The sequence below is a fragment of the Erithacus rubecula genome (assembly GCF_903797595.1).
Source record: "Erithacus rubecula genome assembly, chromosome: 2".
NCBI classification, from domain to species: Eukaryota; Metazoa; Chordata; class Aves; order Passeriformes; family Muscicapidae; genus Erithacus; species Erithacus rubecula.
The window spans coordinates 64,661,715-64,686,748 of NC_136685.1; the positions used below are offsets into that span (position 1 = coordinate 64,661,715).

Sequence of the window (25,034 nt, forward strand, 5' to 3'; positions counted from 1 at the left end):
CTACGAGCCACAACTAAAGAAATGTGCTCATTTCCTGCTGCCCAGAACAGCTGTGAGAGCAGAACAGCCACAACCTTTGACTCCTCACTCCTTGGACTCAGAGTCACAGAATCACAGAATGAACTAGGCTGGAAAAGACCTTTGAGATCATCAAGTCCAACCTAAACTCCAAACATGCCTGGAGAGGAGGGATTTTCTCTGCTCTACTTGAGCTTTCACAATGCCACACACCTCATCACAAGACCACCATGCAGCAGTCCTACTGGAAAGAGAAAGTTGCTGCATTTCTGATAACCCAGGAAAGCAACAGAGCAAAGCACATCGTTTTTACCCCTTTACGTTTTAACTCCTCCTTGTCAGTAAAATGGGGGTTTTACTACCTAAATAGAAGCTTATTAAAAGAAAAGTGAATTAGATAAAAGGAATTTCATTTCTATTGAAATGACAACACTCATCTACTGTAAAAAGCCATGAGCAAAAAAGACTTCAACATCCTTCAAATCATAGGCAGCCAGGAAGACCCTCAGCCAATTCCTGAAACCTGCTTACCTAGGTGATCACCTGCTACCTGAGAGAAGACCATGAGAAATAAAGGAGCATTTTAACTTCTCAGATGTTCTCATACCCTTTCACTCACCAGCATAGACACACATTTAAGCACCAAAGGCTGTGGTTTCAAACACATTTCCTTTCTCAGCTGTGCTCACTTGAGCTGACAAGCACGCTAAGTTTTCCCAGCACAGATTTCTGCTCAAGGCCACTGCTAAGTTCAAGAGGGAAAGAGCTGCAACAGGAGTTTTCAGAGGGGAAGATCTCCCCACTAATGGATGTTTCAGTGCTGAGGACTGAGGTTACTGGTTTGTGAAACAACTAGACCTTCACCAGAAGGAATCACTACCAACCTCAAATTGGGGCAGCCTTCTGCAGCAGATCCTGCAGACTATGGAGACCAAGCATGACTCTGAAGAAGGCTCCCCGTGCAAAACCACTTTCCTGATGGTGCTAGACTTCTGCATGGAAAAAACATTCTCTTGAAACTGGTTCTGTGGAACACCTCAGGTGTTTTGGACTACACACCTCAGTGAGATATTTGCTTTCCTAAAGGAAACAGTTGGTATTGCATCAGCACCAGAGAAAAGCTTTATCACCCTCTTCCTCATCTGAAAAGTTCACCTGCTGAGTACCAAACAAATGTGGCCATAGTAATGCAATGAAAATTCTTTAGCCCCTAACCAGCAGAACACAGTCAGAGTAAAGCAAGTGCTAAATCAGATGTAGGTCTATTTCCAGGAATATTTTTAATAGCTGTGGAACAAACATGTTCTCCATCCTGTCTCAAGCGAGAATCTTCCCCTACTCCCTTCAGGAAGGCTCAGGCCAGACCTTCAAGCCAAGCTCTCTCAACAGTATAAACTATGCTTCTGACTTTAATTACAATTTTTTACTATTAGGAAAAATCTGGATGTTTTCTGCCAGTGAAATTCTTTCCCTATTGGAGACATTGAAAATTTTGACTTGGAGACAGCTGTTCACCCCAAAAGCCTACACCACTAATTTAGCAGGTCCTACTAGAGTGCCAGCTCAGTTACTGACAGGCAGTCCTGTATTCAGATTGGCAAAAAGCCACTATCTTTAAAAGAGATATTTCTACATGCTTGCCAAAATGACCACCTTTCCTGCTTCCCCAAAATGATGCCACTGTAGCAAGCACTCCATCCGACCACAGAACAGGGAGAACAAAAACAGGAAAACCAGTTTCATTAATGGAGACAATGGCAACTTCTTGGAAAATTTCAACTCCATTCATAACGTCTGATGTAGCAGGATCCCTACTTCGTTTTGCCTAAAATATCTATTTTTCCTCATTTTATATAACAAGCTACTGCTATGACTCAAGTTGTTTTCCACTGGGCTTAAAATAAAAAGTACCTTTTTCAATCAGAAAGTCCCAAACAAGTTTCAAGTTCAAAAGTTTACTGCTGTTCAGGTTAAGGTTTCAGAAGGCTCTTGGAACTGTCATTCTGCTTCAATGATTTATTGTAAGCTCAAAAGACTGAAACCATAGTTCACTGTATTTACCTTTTAAGACAGCTACCATATTTAACCAAGGTGATACTGGCTTGCTCAGTGAGAAAAAGCACATTGCATCAGTGGCCAGACCAAGCATTTTACACAAAAAATACTGCCCTGTAGCAAGTATTTATGTAAATCTGATGGTAATTTATCATTTTTCAAATTGCTTGTGCTTCCTCTGTATGCAACAGGTGATTCACAGAAAAGGAGAGACATTACCCATGCTCCAGGAAGCTTACAAGCAAAACCTGTAATTCTGTTGCCAACAACATACAAGTTTTACATGAAAAAAACCAGGATATAGGAGGATGAGATGGACAAAGGTAACAGCAGCAACAGAATCAGAATTTGTTCTAAACTTCTTGAAAATTTTAAAATGCTTGTCCAAATAACTAACAGATTATGGGGGTGGGGAAGAATTTGGTTTGGTTTGTTTGTGTGGTTGTTAGGGTTGGGTGTTTTTTTTGACAAGTGGAAGGAAGCAGGTAGAGCTTTATCTGCTGAGAGTACAGGGTTACCATGACTGGGTTTGGGTAACTCCCATCCTGCAATGCCAACCGCCTGGATACAACATTTATGCTACTTCCACTGATTTGTGTGATGTCTGTGGGATTAGAGAGAGATCTCTATTGCAACCTACCCTTCTCCCACTTGCCTTTAGTGCTCTATGACCACATCTTATTCATAAAATGGTTTTGGTCAAGTCCACTCAAAGTCTTGGAATCAAGCTCAAGAGATCTACAGAGAACTAAAGAAACTACAACATATGACAGGAAAATATGTCTCAAACTTACTCAAATTCACAGAATAAAACAATTTATAGTCTACATCTCATTTTTAAGCTGTTGAAAGTAAAGGAATCCAACAGAAAACCCTGAGAAACTGGCTTCTAAGCCTTCAGTTAATGAACAAAGAGCCTAAAGCATGAGGCATTCCCCTTCCAACAGGCATCTTGACGTGACGATCAAGTCAAAGTAGAGAAGCTGGTGCTTCTGCTACATTTTCAATGCTATTTTCAACATTTAAAGGAAGGTGGGGTTTTTTGTTCTGTTTTTAACTACCACAAGCACCAGAGGTCAATATTGAAACTGAGGTTGGAGATAGCATTGACGAAAAAGAAGCGACAGGGACGTGTGACTTCTCACGCCATTAAAACAAGTCAACTCCTCAATTGCCAGATAATAAAACACCTCTGGCTGGACATGAACAGCAGGAAATGTTTGTGGTTGCATCTGGCCATACGGCTTGTTTGGGCCATTTCCAGAAGAACCACATGTACAAAACCATAATTTCAGATGACTGGAGGAGTAAATCCCATCTAACCCGGAGTGCTCAGCTGTCTCTGTGCCAATGCCAAGTGAACTGTGATCCCTCCAGTTTCAGCTAGAAATGTAGCCCTAAAATTAAGTACTTGCATCTAAATTGGAAGCTTTTATACTGTCATTTAATCACTTATTATCACCTTATTTTGGAACATCCACATTTGAAAGCTTCCTCTCAAAAATGTAAGTAGATAATTTTGCTAATCTGAAGAATTTGTGCATCCTTAACAGCACCAAGGCATAATGAAAATCAGAAACTTGAAACCTTTCAGATGTACTGATTTTTTAACCCTTTACTCTGAAGACTCTGGCCAACAATGAAAATGGACTATTTACTTCTGCATATTACTCATTTAAACTTTCAGTTCTTAAGCATTTATCTGTTGCAAAGAAGAGCCATTTCTGCTACAGAAAAGAGAGTACATTCACCTGAAATAGGATGTTTCTAAACATAAGTAACTTTTGTATGTCCCCCAAGTGATTGAGGGCTAGCTGAAGGCTAGGAATGGCTGCTGAAACTCTTTGTGATGGTTAAGTCACAGCTCTCCAATAAGAGAACCTCTGATGTTCAGCAAGAATCCAGCACTCTTCCCAGCTGGAAGCTTTTGTTTGTTTCTATGACTGCCATTTCCTAAAGAAAGCAACAATGCAATTGCTTTACTATATCCACATACTTGTTAAATCTGGTCAGTGCTTTCTGCAAGTTAAAAATGTTGTGTGGAAAAGGACAGCAGGACTGAGAACAGTATGACAGCACAAATCTTGTTTCTTTAACAGAGCAGGCTGAGAGCAGGAAGAGCTCGAGACAATTTACTGCCTCCACAGCACTATTCCAAAGGCACCATAACCTCACCTAGTAAGAGTTCCTTGGAATCTTCTTATACCCAGACTGAAGGCAGAAATTTTCTTGAGAAAAGTAGTGAGTAGTCCTGAGCCCAGATTCCCCAAGAGACTTCCATGAACAGGCTTCCTGCTTCCCTCTCCTCTGGGAGAGTGGGCTCTTGCTCAAACTCTGCAAGGACAGAACTAGCCCCTGTAGGGTCTTGAGTGGTTAGAAATGTTTTCCCAGGAGACAAGTGATGGAAGCCCTGGATTTCTAGTTCTATGCTTTGAAGGACACAAAAGTCAGAGATTCATCAAAAAGCAGCTTCTTAGCCAAGTACCCTTCCTGTGTTTGGTCAAGTCCACTCCAAGTCTTGGAATCAAACTCAGGAGATCTAAAGAGAACTAAAGAAACTACAACATATGACAGCAAAATAGGTCTCACACTTACTCAAATCCACAGAATAAAACAATTTAGAGTCTACATCTCATTTTTAAGCTGTTGCAAGTATAGAAATCCAATAGAAAACTGAGAAGCTGGTTTCTAAGCCTTCAACTAACAACAAAAAGCCTAAAGCATGAGGTGTTCCCCTTCCAACAGGCCTCAGCTATGTCAAAGGGAAGAAGCCAATGCTTCTGCTACAACGTTTTCAGTATTATTTTCAACATTACAGGAATGTGGGGGATTTTTGTTCTGTTTTCTAGCTACCACAAGCACCAAAGACACTGGACTCAAGCTTTGTTTTTGACAAAGACAGGGCAGATGCTACTGGAAAGCACATTCCTGTATTAAATATCCTCAGTATCCCTACTCAGTTTAGGTCTGGAGATTATAGCTATCTCACCTGGCCTGCTTAGTCAGAATAGAAAATTCTGACATGGGATAGTTTCAGCTGATTATGTTCCTTAAATACCAGACTTCCTATAGAATCATCTTAATAAGAACTCTTTCTTCACAGTCCACTGAAATACTCTATCCAGGCAGAGCTACTGGCACTCCAGGCCAGAGCAATTTGCAGCAATTCATCTTGAATTTTAGAACCAGCAGATCATGTTCCAGTGAGGGACATCAAACTATAAAATCTTACTGCATACTTCAGCCAGACACTACAGCAAGTATTACAGAAAAAACACTATCACAAAAGAAAAAAGTTAAATTTATTATTTTAGTTCCCCTCTGTCTTTTCCTTGTCTTTCATCTGTACTTGGACCTCTCTTTGTCCTTTGATTTCTTAGGGCTTCTGCTTCTGTCTGCTTTTTTGTCCCAGTCTCTTACTCGGCTGTCTTCCCTGTATTTGTCTCTCTGCCTGCTGTAAGTGGGATCTCTCTCCTGAGAACGGCTGCGGCTCCGATGCCTGTCTTTCTTCTCGCTCTTGGTCCTCTCCCTGCAGCGCTCCTCGTGCCTCCGGTCAGAATCCTGTCAAAGAATTGGACACAAATGCAGTTACAAACAAGTACAGAAAACACACAGAGGCACAAAGAGAACTAGAGAGAAGTTGAGCATGGTTGGTTCCTTAGCGACAGCTGGTACTACCTTAAAGAGATTCATATCCATGATGATTTGAAAAAGGTAACGCAAAAATACCCCACTGAAACCTTCTGAAGAAGGGAAGTTTACAAGTAAGCTTCTGTCAGTGTTTATGGATAAAAGCATGGCTTAGGCTGTAGTGCCTAAGGTATTCTAGCAAAAATTGTTTCTATCAGAGACTCCATTCAGATGGATATGATCAAACTCTTCACAAGCATCAAACGAGTCTGTAAGCCAGATTTGGATTTCAGATTTTTTTGACCTAAGCAATGCAAATATTTCCATAAGTTTTGGTTCAATGCCCCACAGGCATTCCAGTGCTATGCAGATACATATCTTAAGACCTGTCTGTAATAATTCTTAAAGGCCTAAATTCTAGGCTTCAGCAAAATGAACAACCTGACAGTTTAATATCACTATATATGCTAATAAAGAGATACAATTTTATGGGCCTTTAATAACAACTCTGTTAAGCACAAATCAATATTAAGAAAAAAAAGTTAAGAAAAATATCTGCATTAAATCACACAGTATTTCTTCCCTCATTTCAGATATTTTTCTAAGGATGTACCATGACAGCAGCCTTCACAACTGTGTGGTTAAAAACTATACTCCTTGTACAAACAAGCAAACTTCATTTATTTAAAAGAATGATGAAAAAACTCTACTTTAAACAGAGATTTTATGCAGAAAGCCAGCAACTAAGGTGGTTCCCAGAGCAAACACCACCTTCAGAATGACATTGATAATGCTAAAATTACTAGGGTTACAACAAGCAACACAAACCCCCTGGATAAACAGACACACGAATAATCACAGATTTGATCTATAACAAAAACATTCTGCTACAGCTGGGTACAGTAACCTTACTGGTGGCCAAATGCCTATTCCACACTTTCACTGTCAAACTCTGTTTCAGTACAGATTTTAAAAACTGGATCCACCAAAAAGACTCAGTGGCGTTTCCAAGTCTGAAAGTGACACAACAAAGTCCCCACAGTAGCTAATATAATCACAATGTAAATTAAAAAATGGGTAATTTGAATTAATAGAATGAATTGCATATTTAATTCTTACCAGCATAAATTACATTTCCCCTTAAATAAGATTCTTCATTTTAAAGTCTTTGGCATAGAAAAAGGTCAATTTTTAAAACACACTAAATTACTAAAAATAATGGCATTTTGAAGCCAAATTTTTACACCCAAAAGTCAAAACCACATTGTTTTAGAAGAAGAAAAATATTATTAGAAGAAAAATATTATTACTTAGAAACAGTCTCCTTCTTACAGCTGAAATTTGTATTTCTCAATCCAGGATCACAGGCTCTCATCAGACAATGAGTAAGTGATGATCACTACCGTTCTTAATCCAGCACTGTGCTGGAACACACATTAGGAAGGAAATACGGAAAGAGGGAAAGATGCTTCTCTGGAAGTTCATGGCTGATTTTGCCAAAAGCAGCAACTTGGTAAACAGCAGTCACAGGTGAAACAGCTAGAAATATCATGGTCACTGAAGCAGAATGCATATGCCACCTCTTACATACATTAGTTATGTATGTAACACATAGTTAAAGGTTAAAAGGAGCAAACAAATGGAGAAGGCCTTTTCTGGGGGGAGATTATAATAAATGGAACAGTATCCAACAAGCAGTAAAAGTAGGAAATCAAAACTAGGTACCTCTGCCAAAAGCATGCACTACAGAAATAGGAAATCAGGAAGTCCCTACGTCTCAGCAAAATCTATTGGACAGGCTGTACTACTTCACAGAGAAAACTGGAAGGTGAACAAAGTCATAATACACATCTCAGGAGGAAGCTTGTTCTGCACTCAAAAAAAAACTCTACCAAATCCTATTCACAAACTCACATGGCAGTCCACCCTCCTGCCTCAGACCCACATCCTGTTACTTACTAAAAGCAAGCCACAGCACCCTACCTCTTCTACCTACTGGAATGGAGTCAAACAACACAAGACTCAAAAATATGTTCTTGAAACATCAACACAGAGGCCAAAGATTCAGGAAACGGGTGTCAGACTAAGAAAAGGATGAGTCAAAATATACTAAAGAAAAAAAGTAACACCAGCAAGAGAACAGAAAAACAACTCAACATCATGGAAACTATTGAGAAAATAAAACCCCTTCAAGTCATATCTAGAGTTGATAGCACAAACTGCAGTTTCAGAACTTCCTATTATAAGCCCCATATCTCTCTTAATTAAAATCTCTGCCACACTATGGATTCACAGCGGGAGTTTCTGTATGAAGCATGGCTACTGTGGTCTTTGGCTGATGAGTTATGGAAGGCCTGCTGCTGTTTTATTTTAAAGTTCTTATCTCAAACACATTCAGTGATTCACAATATAGGGTTAAGGAAGAATGCTTTGTTTTTCTATACTAAAAATGCTACCATTCACTGAAAAGTATCCATGCTGTTATGGTTGTGTTGGACTCAATATTCCCAGTGAATATATTCCACTTCAGGAACATGCCTGCTTCCCCTTAGTTTCACTTATGCCTAAAGTATGAATAGTAAAAAATGAAACAAAATTAAAAATATGTATATGCTAAACAGGATTTGTCAGCTAAGCTGCCTGCAGATTTCACTAGAGAGGTCGTGCCCAAAATACTGAGTCTGTGTAAGACTAGGTACATACTGCTCATTATGTGCATACTGTACAGTAGACACTAATAGGAATATTCAAATCCAGAGAGAAAAACACTTCCCAGAAATTAATTTTCACAGCTCCAAGAGGGAACTATGCTTGCCATCAGAGAATAGAAGTAAGTCTCCATCTGTGATTTCAGGCATAAGAAAGCTAAACTACATACAGGAAAGTGGGTAGAAGTGACTAAGAGAGAAGAAAGCTGTGGGAAAGAAGATACTAGAACACAGCAGCAGCAGACTATGAGAACAAACCACATCAGGAGCTGGTGACTAAATCACAAAAAGATACACTTAAACACAGAGGAAATCATACAGACATGCATCAGAATATTTTCTATTCCAGAACCTGAAAACAGCACCAGGAATCCCTCTGTCCTCATCCATGTGTTTGTGCTATGAAGTCTCACAGTCCCTTCATGATTAGAACAGATGTTAACAATCTATTGCTGCCAGCACTTGTTGTGGCCACCTGCAGGGGTGAAGACTTCTGAATGACTTTAAAATGTTCTCTGCTGATAATGCATGACCAGCCAGTTCCATGGGTGTAATTCCTGAGCCATCAGGAACAAAGATTACCATCAAAAACACCTGTTTCAAGAAGGCTAAAGCAATAATCATCCAAATAGGACAAAGTCTAAACCAACAACAGTCCACACCTCTTGTATGCACATGCTGCAGTCAAGACTCTACTTACCTGAACAAGCCCCTCCCTTCAACTCGAAGGACCCTGAGTGAATTAGTACAGAGACAAAAGGACTGTGGCCATGAATGATCAATAGGGCTCACTGCTGGCACTGAAAGATTTTAATTGCTCATGTTCATGAGAACAATTATTTCCAAGCATCACAGCAACAAGTGATGTATAAAAACAGAATCATGTATGCTTTGTGTACACAGAACTTTCAGCAGTACAGTACTCGAAACTCAGGAACGGGACAACAGCCTTATTTGCTGTGTCTGAAACCTTTTCACTTTCTGCAAAGTTGCTAGAAGACTGCTTTGTTCTCACTCATAAAACTTGCACTGTAAAATACTGGGGTTTGGTTTTCTTCTCTTTCAGCTTAGCTCAACTCTTCCTGATGCTCACTTCAGTGGTGGTTAACCCTCCACTTTCTCACTTCAGAATTTACCATATCTTGAGTATCCCAAGTTGACAGAAATGTGGGAATGCTGTCCTGACAGGCTGCAGTGGAACTAATGAATGACAGAATTATTGTCTCCTGGTGCTGTCCTCAGCAGCCCCAGCATCACAGCATCATATGCTTGCACATTCTAGATGAAAACAAATCCACACACAGATTTTACACAAACACTTCCAAAACAGTGAAGGACAAATATAAAAAGATAATGTAAAGATCCTATTCCCAACTCCATATAGAAAAAACCCAACATATGATGGTCTGTCAAGAAAATGAGACATAGTCTACAGTCATGTAATATGATTAACTACTACTTTATGACTAGGACTATGTGCTGAATATACCCCACTTTACAAGAGGCTACATTGCCTCTTTGGCATGTTTTGGGAAAAAACCATCTAGACATGCCAAGCTTCAAAAGGCCATGAGGATTTGGAAACCCCCTTTAATAATCAAATATTAGCATAAACAGGTTTATGTAGGTTTACAACTGCTGTATTTTACACAGGACTTTGCATGCCATGTCCTTATTCAAAATCAGACTTTCTTACTGGCTTCTTTAATGAAGAAAACAATGAACAGGTATTAAGTTAATGCATGAACTGTCAAGTACCTTAGATTTTTTGGTCCTCTTGTCATCATCTTCATCTTCAGAGTGGTGGTGCTTTTTCTTCTTCTGTTTTTTAGCCAAGTGTGACTGACTTGTGTGAGACTCTTCTACATCCTCATCCAGCACAAGGTCATACTTGGCACTGATTGTGCTGGTTAAGGACAGATCTGTTTCCCAATATCAGTAAGGAGCAGAACACAACAGACCGGGAAGCAAACCAATCCCTGTTTGTCCGACAAGAGTTTACTAAGACTTAACACATATTTCAGTCAGAACACAGTTATATACATTGAAAAACAAAAATCAGCTGTGCTACAATGACTGAAGTCTGTCCTGTCAAACAGTACAGCCAGGCTGCATTCTCCTTTCTCTTCTACCTGTGGATATCTGAACAAGCTATGGTGCTTTCTCTCATGCTTACCACAAGCAAAGTGTAACTTTAGAGAATGATTTAATTACTAGTATGGTCTCATCTCAGATATAGAAGGACCCCTCTGAAACAACTTTAAAACTCTGATATGCCATATGTCATTCCAGGGCCGTGGACTTGGATCATTATTTACCTGCAAACAACATGGAAGCGAAACAGCATATTTTGGTTTGACTGAATGAATCAAAGTGAAAACCACAAAATATTAAATTCCATCTCAAACACCAAATGGTTATATGAGGTAGCAGGGAAACATCCATCTGGCAGGCTTTAAAAATAAGAAGTTTTTTCCAGGCTGTTTTCATAAACTCTACTTAATTCAAAAAGTACCTTTGACCAGAAAAGGATACTCTTGCTTTGGTTTTACTTTTTCTTTCAGAGCAAATTTTGAAGGTTTGTCACGTTCCTTCTCATAGTCCTTGAAATCTTCCTTGGTATATCGCCCACCTGTTCACAGAAAAATATATTCATTTAACTCCTCCCACAAACACAGCCAAGACCCACAACTATCATTAAGTTCTCATAATGATTCAGGGGCTCTTTATAACCATAGACAGCTCCACAGCAGGATACAGTTCCAGAAACAACACTGACATCTGCATAACAGAGCAGAAGAGAGCAGAACAAGTTGTAATGTTCTGTCCTTCTCTTTCTTGCAGATTCCATTAAACAACATCCAGCTTTCCCCTCATTCATGTTCAGCAGAGACAACACGTGAAGAGGATCACAAAGCAGGATTCATGAAAGCCTATAGACTGTTCTCATCTTTTTGCTCTGGTCTGAGGGAAACTTCTAAGGCAGCTGCAGCTCAAGAACTCAAACAGAAAACTAAAAAAAAAAAAAAAAAACAAAACAGTTCACATCTAGATTTAAAGAGGGACGTGATATATTTCAGTTTCCATTCTCTCTGATGTACCAGTACACAGATCAACAAACTACGGCAACGTGCTGCCCTCTCACGGCCACACTTAGAACTGCAGCACCCACTGGCTGGGCCAGAAACCACTGCCGAGGATGGAAGGTCACTTTTAAGTACCATATAAACACAAGACACTATAGCTAGCTTTCCAATACTTTGGACAATTTAGACCTCAGATAAAGTTTCCCACCCATGCATTCAATACAGGATGCACCGTAACACCTGGTCTAGACAGAATACAGAGTCAGCTCTGCACAGGACAAGTTCCAGTATCTCCAGTATCCAGTATCAGTGTTCATGGCCACAACTCTACCTGAAGAAACTGTATGCCAGCAACAGAGGGCTGACTGCATTTTTAGAAGAAGACGCACAAGAATGTCACCAATGCAATGCACAGACACCTCTCCAAGTCCACTGTTCTCCTCATGCCACCAGTAATCAACTATCCACTGCATCCAGCTCTCCCACCAGCCTTTTCGTCCCAAAACATCCTCAAACACCCAAAATTGAGTTTCTGTAGCATACAAGCTGCCATGCACTATGTTTGACCTATAGGAGGTGAAGAGCAGAAATCCCTGGCCCGTATACTGACTTTTTCTTGTGTACACGTGACTATTATACAATGAATAAAGAAACTAGAAAATAACAATGTATTGCCATATTACTTTGCTAATCAAAAAAAATCATGCCCCAAGTTTGAGATAAAAAAAATATTTTAGTGAAAAAATACATTGGCTAAAAAGATAATCAGTGGTAGTACAATGTATGAGTAGGAAACCCTTCCACTTTTTCTTATGAAACAAGTGAAGAGCTAGTAAGTGTGTTGTTCTATTTATTGCAGTACCAGGAACATTTATATGCCTGAAGATGGAATGATTTAAACTCATAACTCTTAATATAATGCTAAGTTTAGAAGTTGTGGCTTATTAAGTTATGAGGATCAAAGAATTGCAAATACCTTTTCCCTTCCATTTAATCTTTGCAACAGACTGGCTGAAATCCACATGTATCCGTCTGTCATCTATCAGCACATTGTCCATTTTGAAGTAGGCTTTCTCACAGTCTTCCTCCTGACATTAACCAGGAAAATCACAAGTAACAATTATTTCATAGGAATATTCACTGAAGAGCTCAAATACAAATTCAACTGCTTAGTAGCATACATTTCTTTCTGAAATTGCCTAAAGCACCATAGCTCTTGAACTGTACAATTTCGAAATAAATAGTTATGTTTTGTCTGAATATCAGCATTTCAATTCCCAATCCTTCAGTTCATTTCACTATTTTAAAAATTTGCCAGCCAGCTACAAGTTTGGCACATGCAATACATTCAGAAAAAAAAAAAGGAAAATAGAACAACTGATAGAAGTTCCATTTTGACTACATAAGTAGGCTTATGAAAAGTGAGAACACTTTCCAGTGTTTTCCTCACAGATGAGGGATACCAGCACATACAAAGCTACATAACACCAAGAGAACTATTGCCATTAATCTCACAGCAAGAGCAATGTGTTGATACAGCAAGCATCATTTACAAGCCCAGAAGAAAAAACTACTGTACACATGGATTCCAGACACCTTCCATTCTCTAACTGTTCAAAGTCTTAATGTGCTCTGGTGAAAAAAGGGGCCTGATCCCTCCCACTGGTTTCAAGACAGCCTAAGTACCTTTTTGTACTGGCTGATCAAACAGGAAGACTTAAATGCTTGCCTCATTTAGGATCTACAGCTTCTATAACTATGTTATAGCTTCTCTCAGTATAAGAAAATATTAGCTAGTCCACACTTAGAGATATCAGTGTTTTTCCTAAATGGAAGTATACCAAAAAGGGGCTCTTACAAGCAGGATCTACATACAGTTTATACCTAAAATCCATACCTTTTCAAACTCAATGAAAGCATAACAAAGAGATTCACCAGTCTTCCAGTCCCGGATCACTTCACAACTGAAAAAATGATACAAAATTAAAATGTCAACATTATTGGAGCAAAAAAAATGCAGAGTAGGAAAACATTGCTAAAAAGGGAGTGTAAGAGTTCAAAAAATAACCCAAAAACCCCAACTCACAAAACTGAATCACCTGAAGGTATTAAACACTTGCTTCTGAGATCCCCTACTGCAATAAAAAATGCATGAGACATTGTTTTGAGCAATTACACAAAACTAACATGTGGTTACCATGAAGCACAAAACTAGCGATGAATTTCTAATCAGTGAAACAAAATATATTTTCCAACATTACCGTTTGTTTTTAATTTTTTGCATTTCACCAATGCAAGACAAGAAATTTCACATTCTGTTTTCTCTCATTTTAACCAAATTTTACACAAACATCCTGTGATAAACTTTCTCTTCTTAGCAGGCATCTATTCAGCAGCCCATCTTTTTATCAAGCAGGTCACTGGGCAAAAATAAGAAGCCCAAAAGTATTGTGTAAGTAGTGCAAACTAGGAAGAATATAGTATTGTATCAGTATTACACAACTCTTGTACTGGACATAAGAATTCTGACTACAGGATCCTGAAGGAGGGCACACAGGCAACAAGGGCAAGATATGTGACATTAAGGTGAGAATAATGTGAGACCTCCCCCATGCAAAGAGAAGAAGCGGCAAATCAGGATCCACAATCAAAAAGATGATCAAGGCTGAAAGAAAAAAAAAAAAAAACAACAGCTGGGGGAATAAGAAAAAAAGTAGCCCATATGGCTATTCAGATAAGCTAAAGGAATTCTTTGCAGCAGAAGGCAGAAAAGTTTTGTGCAAGAACCCTCCTTCATGGATTATTCAGAGAACCTATCTGAAAGTGGAAGGACTGCAGAAGAGTGACAACTGTCACAGAGGAACAAAAAATCAGAACTCCTTAGGGCACAGAGAAACCATACTGGAGTTGGCAGAGTGGCACACAATGCCAATTTCACTCATATGCAGAGACAGTGTAGCTTAGGATCTGGGAGTGTGCAGGCCTGTGCGCCAGTACTGCACAACCCGCAAGACACTTCAAGCAGGAGAGAGTTAGCATCCATCTGAACACACAGGGCCTACTCTGGACCACCTGAACAAACTGAAGTGCTCTAACAGAGTCAATATGCTCATGTGTGGTGATGATGATCCATTCCAGGAAGTCTTTTGAAATCCCTCTGTAAATTCTAATAAACTCCTTTACCTAAGGCTTTTGGGGAAAGTACAGTAAAGGCATAACAAACATCTTTGCATCGATAAACATGCAAAATACCAGGTAAGAGTAAACTGATTAAAAGTCTGCTGATGGCACTGAACTGTGCTGATGATACTAAGCTGGTAAAGGTAGCAAAAATAAAAACTGAAGAAATCACAGAATGTCCCTACAAGACCAGTAAGACAGCAAATTACCTTCTTAACATAGATAAATGCAACAAGATAAGCATGGGTTGAACCTTAACTGTATACTGCAAAAAAACCCCAGAAACACCTAAATGAAAACAATTTCAGCATTCACTAGAAAAGGGGTTGAGAGTAATAGAGAACAACACTGTTCCACTACAAATCTGTAGTTTCTTCAAAACTGTGTGCAATTCTGATTCTCTCGAGATGAAAACAAATGAACAGGAGAAGGACAAGAAAAATGAAACAAGGTAATTAAGTCTCTACTATGAAGAAGCATGAATATGTGGGTTAGTGCTCTTAGCAAGGAAAATAAAAACTTTGGGATGTAGAATAGAGGAGTGTATGAAAACAGATTTCATTGCCCATCCTGTCTTTTGATAGCAATACTGGGAGGAATCAGATGAAACTACTAGAAGCCAAGGTCAAAACTGAGAAGGGCAGCAGGAATGAGGAACACCTTACAAGGAGTGTACCAGATGCCACAGACATTAGGTGCTTTATCCCAAACCACACATGGTCCCACAGGAAAGAAAAATCCAGAGACTCTATCCAGCTCACTGAGCATCTGACATAAAAACTGCTGAAAGAAGTGAGAGGATGGGGGCAGGGAGGAGTGTCATATACTTTCTTGATTCCTACACTTCCTTATGCTTTCCTTAAAACCACTCCTGGGGACAAGATACTCATCCAGCTAGATCTGCCTTTGTATCCCCATTGCTGTGGTCTTTCTCCAAACAGAGCACAAAGCTCCTGACACAAACACCACACTATTCCTTTACAGCCAAACCTAAACAAACTGGGAGGAATCAATCTCAGTTTCAACAAAGAAGGTTTTCTCTTTTATCATAATTACCTTTTAATGGGACCAAATCGTGAAAATATTATCTCCAGGTCTTCACCTGTGGTCACAGGATTCAGTTTACAAACAAATAGCACATTTTCTGGTGGCTTGATGTCTGCATCTGGTAAGTCTCCCACCTGGGATACAGAAAGAAGACATTCATTACTTCTGACTAAAGCTCTCTACAGGCAGCACAGCACACTATGAACACCTTTTGCATGATCTCACATTCCTATCAAAATCAAAACTTAATAAAATATTTTTGCCCCTCAGTGTCACAAAAAGAGTGTTTTCTATAGCACGTAAAATTTATTATTTATTTGCAATTCCACCACTGGGCTTCATGGAAGTTCACAAATATGTTCTACTTTGCTTTTTCTATTCTTAGCATAACAGACAGTTCTAAAAGGTGGAAGTGCACCCTTTTTATCCCTATATATCCTCTGCAACATTGTGGCCAGATCATGCTTGGTCTTGTAATCAGTCTCTGCTGCAAACTATTCACCATAAATTTGAATTTGGTAGTTGTAAGGGAGTGAGATAGATTCATTCATCCTTCAATGATGTGTATCCTTTTTTAAATTTTCCTTTCTTTCTTAAAAAACAACAAACAAACAAACAAGCAAACAAACAAAACCAAACCCAAAAAACTTCAAAGCCTGTTCACAATTTTTATTACTATGGAGTTTACCACTGTATGCACTGGCAGTAGTTTGTCACAAATTAGCTCAGCTCTCTCCCACACAGGCTAAACCTTTTCCAAGACTGCAGGTATTCCAGCAGTATACTGTGTATGTTACATTATTTAACTGGATGCATTTCTACAAAGTTTTTAGAAAGCCTCCACTGGCACACTATGGCAATGAAGTATCCCCAGTTTTATCAGAAAACCACAACAACATAAGTGCTCATGCTCAATCCTTTCATTGTACAACAGGTATTTAATATCAGGTTCTGAAACATGACATCATCATCAGATAGGCAACTTCAAGACAAATAGTACACATCCACCTGACATGCACACACACTGGTATAAGATCTAAAAGGTAAATACAGAAAGATGTTCACCATTTCCAGAAGAATGGCACGAGTTTTTGCTTCTTTTTCTGCCTGGACTTCTTCTATTTCATCTGCAGACCGTCCTTTCATGTCATCAATTTCTTCATCTGCTCCTATTCTGCCACTCTGAAAAATGAAGGAAAATGCTATTTATTACCAAGCCATGGCCAAAAATTCTTTCTCACTTTCCAACTATTACTTGGATGACCTCTCCCTTCACCCCTCAAGACATGAAAAATGCTTAAGCATTGTATGTCTGCAGAACTAGTCTTCCATTCTGTTCTTCCCACTTAGATGAGGGAAAAAAATAAAGAGAAGATGTTATCTTCAGATTTCAAGCACTGTGAACTATTTCTGAACTTTTTAAACTAGTCTGAACCATATTCAGTGAGGTATTCTAAATTCTTTTACATATACCCACCTAATACTCAACATCTCACCACAAGTGTCAACTCATTTCTAATCCAGGTAAGGAACACTGCAAATATCTGCTGTCTAGCAAGACATTAAATAGAACATAGCACAATAATAATTTTGTTTTCATACATCTCTACCTAGGCAGGACTTGAAGATTAAATTTTTCTCCTCATCAGCATCTCTAGAATGCTGTCTTTCTTATAGGCACTTCTATGCTTAAAGGGGTATCCTCAGACAGGCTATGAGGGGAAAAACCTCAGTATGAGTCTTCATATCTCTATGCTCCTGGCAGTGAGCTACAAAATACTTTACTCGTAACATATCTGGAGGTACATCAGAGATTAACCACAGTGCACATATCATGAAACCCTAATTTCAATCTTGTAATTGTATCTATTAAACTTAAAAATAAACAAAATTCTCTCTAGTTAATAAATTCATTACTTGAAACAACTGTTTCCACACAAGGAAATAATCTCACATACAACTGTATGTAACTGTAACTGCATACTGTGAGTAAATTATTAATAAATGCAATTATTTTTTAGAAAGTTCCTTCTGTTTGAACAAATAGCTCACAGTAGTATGTGTACCTGCACATACAACTCTAAGAATGACGAAGATTACTTCCACTGAAACACAGCCTATTCACATTTAAAAGAAAAACAGCAGTAACCATTTTAATATGAATAAATGTTAGTCATATTTTGTGTTCTGAGTATACAGAAAACTGGTAATACCAACGTTGAATATTCTGAATATTCTGCTTATCTACACTGTAAATAGAAACCAAAAAAACAGCTTTCCAACATAACCCTATTAGAGCCACACGGGAGGGCACCCAAGATACGCTTTTATCCTTCTCTTGAAAGGTTAAGCAGCTGTATTTGACTAAACACAGCAGTAGCTCCAAATAAACTAACAAGCATTTGACATATCAGAAAACAAATTGGCACAGCAGTACACCTCCTGCATGAAAAAATGTGTAGTTCTTTTAGGACATAGATTTGAGAGACAAAAATCTTAAAGACTGATTGGACACTAATTTAGATAAACTTATTTGATTATGTCTTCCAAATTTCCCTGTCGCGAACACTCACGTCGAGCTGCTCCTTTGTAGGCTCTGGTGAACGATCAGGAACACACAGGCCAGGTGGATCATCAAAGGGATCATCTAAAATTACTGTGTGGTTTATCCTTAGAGAAAACAAAATCAAGATCAGCATTGGTTACATGCAAGTAAAACTTGGTTTACCCAACTAACAGCAAACCAGCCCCACCAATTCTCAGCTGTATCCCCAACAGCCAAATATCCTGTGTGCTTGTAAATACAAAAGCACTGATGCTAGTTTCTAGTTCCCCAAAAGATGCAAATTCATTCAATTACAATGCATTCCTCAAAAAGCAGGGTTAAAAGTAGTCACACCTGATATCTTGATATGGGATAAAATCCTTATCTACAAAGGTTTCATTAATTGTCTTCAATACATCCATGCCTTCTGTCACTTCTCCAAATACTGTATGTACACCATCAAGGTAATCCAGGTTTTCCCCTGTGGTAATGAGGAACTAAAAAAGAAGATACAAAACAAGGAACAGTAAATAGAAAAATCCAGGTTGTGTTTTCTTTTTTTTACCTTAACACTCTCTCTGAATTCAGTGGCGGAACAAAAACCCTCTTCTCATCTTTTGTAGAAGATTGGTCTGAGAATATGGTGAGCCAATGTACAGACTCTCTGCAGGAGTCTGTGGGTGCAGCTCACTGGATCCTTCTGTGAATTGGTTTGAATTGGTAATGGGGCACAAAACCAGATGGGCAGAGCAGGAGCAAAGAGCTCTCTGTGGGGGAGGTTTGGTAAGCAGGACCAGTAAAGGTTGTGACTGGCATCACAGCTAATGAAAGGAAAAGGACAGAAAGAGCAAGGCTATCCCTTGTGAGCTGAGGTCAAATCACCCGTTCACCAAGCAGCATTTGGTAGGTACTTTTCCAGAAATTTGGCAAAAAACTCCCATAGTAATATCTTTACCTAATTCTATCCAGACTTTTTCCCTTCTTCCCACAAGCCCTTGCCTCCTGAAAAACAGGATGCAGTTACATTAAGAAGTAACACACACTGATTTAGATCATCTCGAACTGGCACTGCAAAGTATCTTATCACAAATCAGATCTTTCCCCTTAAGGCAAAACTGAAACTATGAAAATTGATACCAGATGAGAATTTAGAAATTTAAGAGGGTACTTTGTAATGCAGGAAGGACGAAGCAGATATGCACAAATAACAGGACACAACCATTGCACCCACACTTTACAGGCTGACTGGTAACATCCCACTCCTCATTCTATCTACAACACTGTTAAGACTGATTAGTACATGGAATAGGTTACACTAAGCTACACTTCACTTTGTAGTTCCTTTCTGAAATTTTTCTTTCCCAAAGAAGCTGCAATAATATTCCTGGGAACAGCATTCATTTCCATGTGCATGCATATACACTAGCAGGCTGCATCTTATAAATACATATATATACATATGTATGTATATATATGTCATCTCTTTGTCCTAAACCTCCAATCATGAAATTTTTTATATACAATGCAGGGAAACAGCATAATTACCTCTATATATTACAAGTAGCAACTTGAATAAAACCCTACATTTTTTTTAAACTGTTCTTTGATTATCAAAAATCCCTCTTTTTAAAAACAAAAAAGGATTTTACAAGTGAGGCATTTTTATTCATAGAAATTACAATGCACCTAAAATAATAATAATTTAAAATTAATAGTGTTCTGTGAGCTTTAAATATAAAAAAACCTTACAAAGTAAGTAAAAAGAATTACCTACAGCAAAAACTTGGTGCACATGAACAGCAAACAAACAAAACAGCAAAGGGAACAAGATCACTTTCAAAAACTGTTTCATACCAGCACTGGGGTAAAACTGTAAACTTACATTATTAATGCACACTTTCAAGTAACCATACAGGAGAAACTGTGATATGATTTCAGTTTCCAAACTAACACAAAGTCATAACCAGAAATGCCAACACTATTTCAAAACTCACTTTCCTTAATTTTACTTCCATTTAACTACAAATTTTTTTCCTGACCATTTTATACATTAGCAAAATCACATCAAAGTATTAACATACAGAAATAAATAAAGGAAAAAAAAAACAGGACTGAGTACCAGCAAATAAAATTAATCTAGGATAGGAATTGAATCTGAGCATTTTAATTCTTCTATCTGCAACCAAATACCCATTGACACCTGGAATGCTATGCAAAATGTGTAGCTATGGTGGTTTTTTTAATATGCCTTTTGACTGTTTTAGGTGCTATTGACACGACAGTGTCATTGCTCTGCAGCTTCTGCACACTCGTGAAATTCCATTTTAGTTATTTAGCCGTGTACCAACCCCATATGCTGACCTGTGATCCATGCTGATCACTGCCATTGTTCACCATTGACACAGTTCCCTTCTTCTTGTGCTTGATCCTCGGCACCTTTTCTGCCTCAAAAAACCTGGCTTGATCACCATACAGTTGACTAAAAAAACATATGTAACAGGTATGTTATAAGAAAAAGGAATTTTTACAAGTGAGCTAAGCAAACACTGTAAATCATAAATGACATCTCAAAAACTTTTTACATTTCACATTTACATTAGGCCTTCAAATAAACCTAAATTTTACATTGCCCCCATGAAGGTATTTATGGATCTGCACATTTTCACAGTTTATATTACAAGGAACAACAAATTTTTCTCTGGATATTTCACAGAGGCTTTTTGGGGTGGGAAGGGTATGCTTATATATTTTTAAACACAGTACATAACATTTTTATGAGGTGTGAAGGAGCTTCACATTTTAAGTAGGTTCTGCAAAAATAAGTTTTTCCACACTGTAAAAATGCAGCCATTTACATCAAAAAATTATCTCCCAAGAGAAATAGAAAACCAATATATCTATGTGCAAAATCAGTTCATCATACAGACAGGACTACATACAGTAATTTGGGATATATAGGATACAGGATATTGCATTCTTTTTAATTTTTTATGTCTAATCCTGATACTATTTATTTTGTCTCACTCCATAAACTGACAGAGGCATGATCAATAATCATATTTGCCCAAATTTAAGAAGAGTGTTGTGTTTAAACTCATTTTCTAAGCATGTATTAGCCTCTGTGAAAAGAGGATTCAAATTAAACTTTGCCTGCAAGAACAGAAACTTCAGTTTCATGGACTGCAGCAGTAGCAAACAGTTACAAAAGAAAACTGACCTCTATGCTACTGCCAGACAGGATCTGACACTCTCTCATCACACTGTGAGTTTCAGAAGACTTGCAACATACCAAAACAAACTTAATTTACTTGTGTGCAGAGACAGCTCCAATCTGGCAAGTTTACCTACCTAGATTTGTATCTGCTTAGCACAGTTACACTGGTTCCAGGACCACCAGAGTGGTGATTCATGGATCCATGAGTTCCAGGTTCTGTATTTAAGAGGCTCTGACAGACTGACTTAGAAAAGCCAACACTAGCATAGCAACACTGCCTCTGGTCCAGCTGAACTCTTTTATAGTTGTATATTGTATTCCCCAGCATCTCCCTGGTAATTAGTCTGCTCTGTAATTTTAATTCTACTTTTAATAACTATTTCAAATGAATCATATACATGCACTTTAACTTCATCCTAGCTGTGTGAATGATTTCTTCAACTCTTGTCTCCGTGTCCACTGAAAACTCCTTAAACAAATAAGAAATGCAATTTCCTTATAAACAGTCAACATGACTAAAAAAAACTGAAGTAAGGAGATCACTTTCCAATACACAGAGGAAACCAAGTACAGCCTCCATGCTCCACTCATGCTCAATTTAGTATATTTTGTTATAATAATAAATGTATTCAAAATGCCAATTGATTCTGTCTTCTACAGAGCATTTTAGTTATGATATTTTTCTTACCAAATATACAGTTATTTGCCAGTTTTTAAACAGAGTTGCTACCTGTAACTTCCCTTCTAAGGTCAGAGACAGAATAATGTCCAGGAAAAAAACAGTGAATGGCCAAAGGAGGCATAGAAATTAAAAAGCTATCTAAGTACGAAAACCAAAGAAGCTTACGCATCAACATTTTTATTTCTCACCAGTAACTTGCCCCAAGAAAGCTGAAGACAATCTAACTGGAACTCCTATTCCCTTACACAAATTATCCATTGAGAAATATATGTGTGTGTATATATATATGTATATATGTATATACATATATACATATATATCTATATCTGTATCTATATATGTATGTATGTATCATTTTTATACATAAACACTTACCAAAATATGGATTCCCCTCCACGTCCAGTTCCCATGGGGTCTCCAGTTTGTATAATGAAATCCCTCTGTCAAAAAGGAGAATACATAAGATATTGCTCTCACGTTTGTGATTTTAAACCAACCAAAAAGCAAGGAACTGAGAATACTCACCTGTACATTATAAATAAGACAATAGTTGTAGTACTTGACTTTGCAGAGCTTCAGGAAATTCAGACAAGCTGCAAGAAATCATACCAACATTTACAAAGGAAACGCCAGATACAATAAGAACAGATAAATCAGAGATCTAGTTCAACGTGCAGAAAAGTGGTTTTGGAGCAGACTGTGTCGAGACTTACCGGGGTACATCCTATAAAAACTGAGAGAAATGCTTAAAGGACACGTAACATTTCGTCCCTTCCTACAAATCGTCTCTAGTGGTTCAAAGAACTCTAAACACGGCTAGTTATACAGAAACACGCATCCCCCCTCCCTCCCCTCCGCCCCTCGTTTCTTTCCAAACGCTTGAGAAAGAAGCTCACGGCAGCCCTTCGATTTAGCAGATGTTACATCTGTGGCCACAAGCGCTGAGCGCATCATTGCATCCCCGGCCTCCGTCCCTCCCGAGGCTGCCCGCTGCCCGCAGAGGGGAGAGCCGCGCCGGGGCGGTGAGCGGCGAGCCCGGTGCGGGCGGGGCCCGGGCAAGGCGGGTGCGGGCGGGCTCGGCTCGTACCGCGGGGCCGCTCCTCCGTGTACAGGTCGATGACCAGGTCGCCCACCGTGGTCTCCAGCAGCACCGCCATGGCCGCGCGCGCCACAGCCCGCCCCCGCGGCTGGCGCGCCCCCTGCCGGCGCGGAGGACCCCGCGGCTGGCGCGCCCCCTGCCGGCGCGGAGGACCCCGCCGGGACGGGACGGGGTGTCCACGCGGCCCGGAGGGCGCGGGTGGTGGGAAATGTGGAATGTGTCAAAATTAAGGCAGGGTGTTCTTTGATATGTAAGATCCTTGTATACTTTCAGAGGGAACAGTTAGGTTGGAAAAGACCTCCCTCTGGGATGGAGTCCAAGCCTAGAGCTAACTGGCACGCCCCGTCGTTCTTTAAACACCTCCAGGAATGGTGAATCCACCGCCTTCCCGGGCAGTCCTTTGCCCAATCCATGCTCTTGTAACCTGCTGAGTCATTCTGAACTGTTGTGCCCAAGGGTCTACCACGGAGAGAATTAATTCCCTTGTGCTCATCACACAGCTGGTGACCATGAAGCATCTAGCTAGTGACTATAAAAACAATGAGAGGCAGACATCAGCTATGGACTGCAATAAGTGGAACCATTTAAAAAGGAAGATATTTGAATGTAATCCATCTGTTCAGTTATGGAAGGTGCCTAGAAGCAATGACATTAAGTTAATTCTGGTTCACTAGGCAGTTTCCCAAGCATCTGCTTTACTCAGTGCCCTTCTAGGTTGCCAAAGTCTTGCTCGAGGAGTGCAGGCAGTCCACTCAGTCTCTTGTGCCACATGCTGGTAAGAGCCACACATTACAAGACCAGGGACACTGCCAGCTTGTAGTTGAACTGAGCACCTCAGGTGCTCTGGCGCCCAAGGTGGTGGAAGAATGCTGACAGCAGAGGCATGGGAGGATGTGCTGACACGCTGATGAGCTGGGCAAGGCTCCTCACATCCATAGAGCTCACATCTGGCACTCCTGATGCATCCCAGCTCCTCCTTCATCCCACCTCTTGGAGCCTATGCAGTCCTTTGTGCTTCAACTTTCCCAATGGTCAGAGATCAACTTTCAACATTACAAAACTTATGTATTAAAAAACCCCAGATCTTGACAGAACTTCTTGCATACTTTATAACATACATTTAACATTTGCGAGAGCCAACGTCACACTGTTCATTTATTACAAATCTAACATCTATTCATTGTCTGTGACATGCTGTGTCACACTCCCAAAGCAGTGTGAATAAGCCAGCTAGGGGGGTGGTAGTGAAACCTTCTCTCTGCCCTCCAAGCTGTAAGCAGTAAGGAACACCTCCTTGCCAGCAGAGCACAGCAGATGGGCTGTCACCCGGGTTCTGGCAGGGCTGAGCTGAGCTGGGAATAATGGGATGTGCTGGGATGGGCAGGGCCAGCATGGGTGTACCAGGGGCAGAGGTTTCCTTGTTCACCTCGGCCACAGGGCTTGTTTCTGCCCCCACTCCTACTGAGCACCGCCTGGCAATGCAAGGGAAATAGCGAGGCCAGGAGGGATGCTTGGGCCTGTAATGCCATCCCTTCCAGAGCCACCAGGCTGGAGGACAGGGCCACCTGAAGGGGCAGCGGGGACCTGTGGCCAGGCTGTGCAATGGGGAGTGCTCAGCAGAGCCTCCAGGGCTCCCCAGGGGAGGTGGGGACTGGCTCAGGGAGAACTGCCATTCCTGGCCCTGGGGTCACGGACACTGCAGAGGCCAAAGGGACAGAAAGGCAGAGGGACACGAGGGCTGGCTCTGTGGCACAGGTCACAGAATCATCC

At 39.8% G+C, this 25,034-nt stretch overlaps 1 protein-coding gene across 1 annotated transcript; it reads right to left on the reverse strand.

Annotated features, from left to right (window-relative positions):
- Positions 1-5,358: 5,358 nt before the first annotated feature.
- Positions 5,359-23,360, reverse strand: PPIL4 (peptidylprolyl isomerase like 4). The gene is made up of 13 exons (XM_079298878.1): positions 23,253-23,360; positions 22,691-22,758; positions 22,541-22,605; positions 20,631-20,748; positions 18,624-18,766; positions 18,298-18,394; positions 16,790-16,906; positions 15,734-15,858; positions 13,395-13,461; positions 12,474-12,585; positions 10,947-11,043; positions 10,170-10,308; positions 5,359-5,634 (listed from the first exon to the last, which is right to left on the reverse strand). The coding sequence occupies exons 1-13, from the start codon at positions 23,320-23,322 to the stop codon at positions 5,413-5,415; spliced, it is 1,440 nt and encodes a 479-aa protein (XP_079155004.1). The 5' UTR covers positions 23,323-23,360; the 3' UTR covers positions 5,359-5,412.
- Between the last annotated feature and the right edge of the window lie 1,674 nt (positions 23,361-25,034).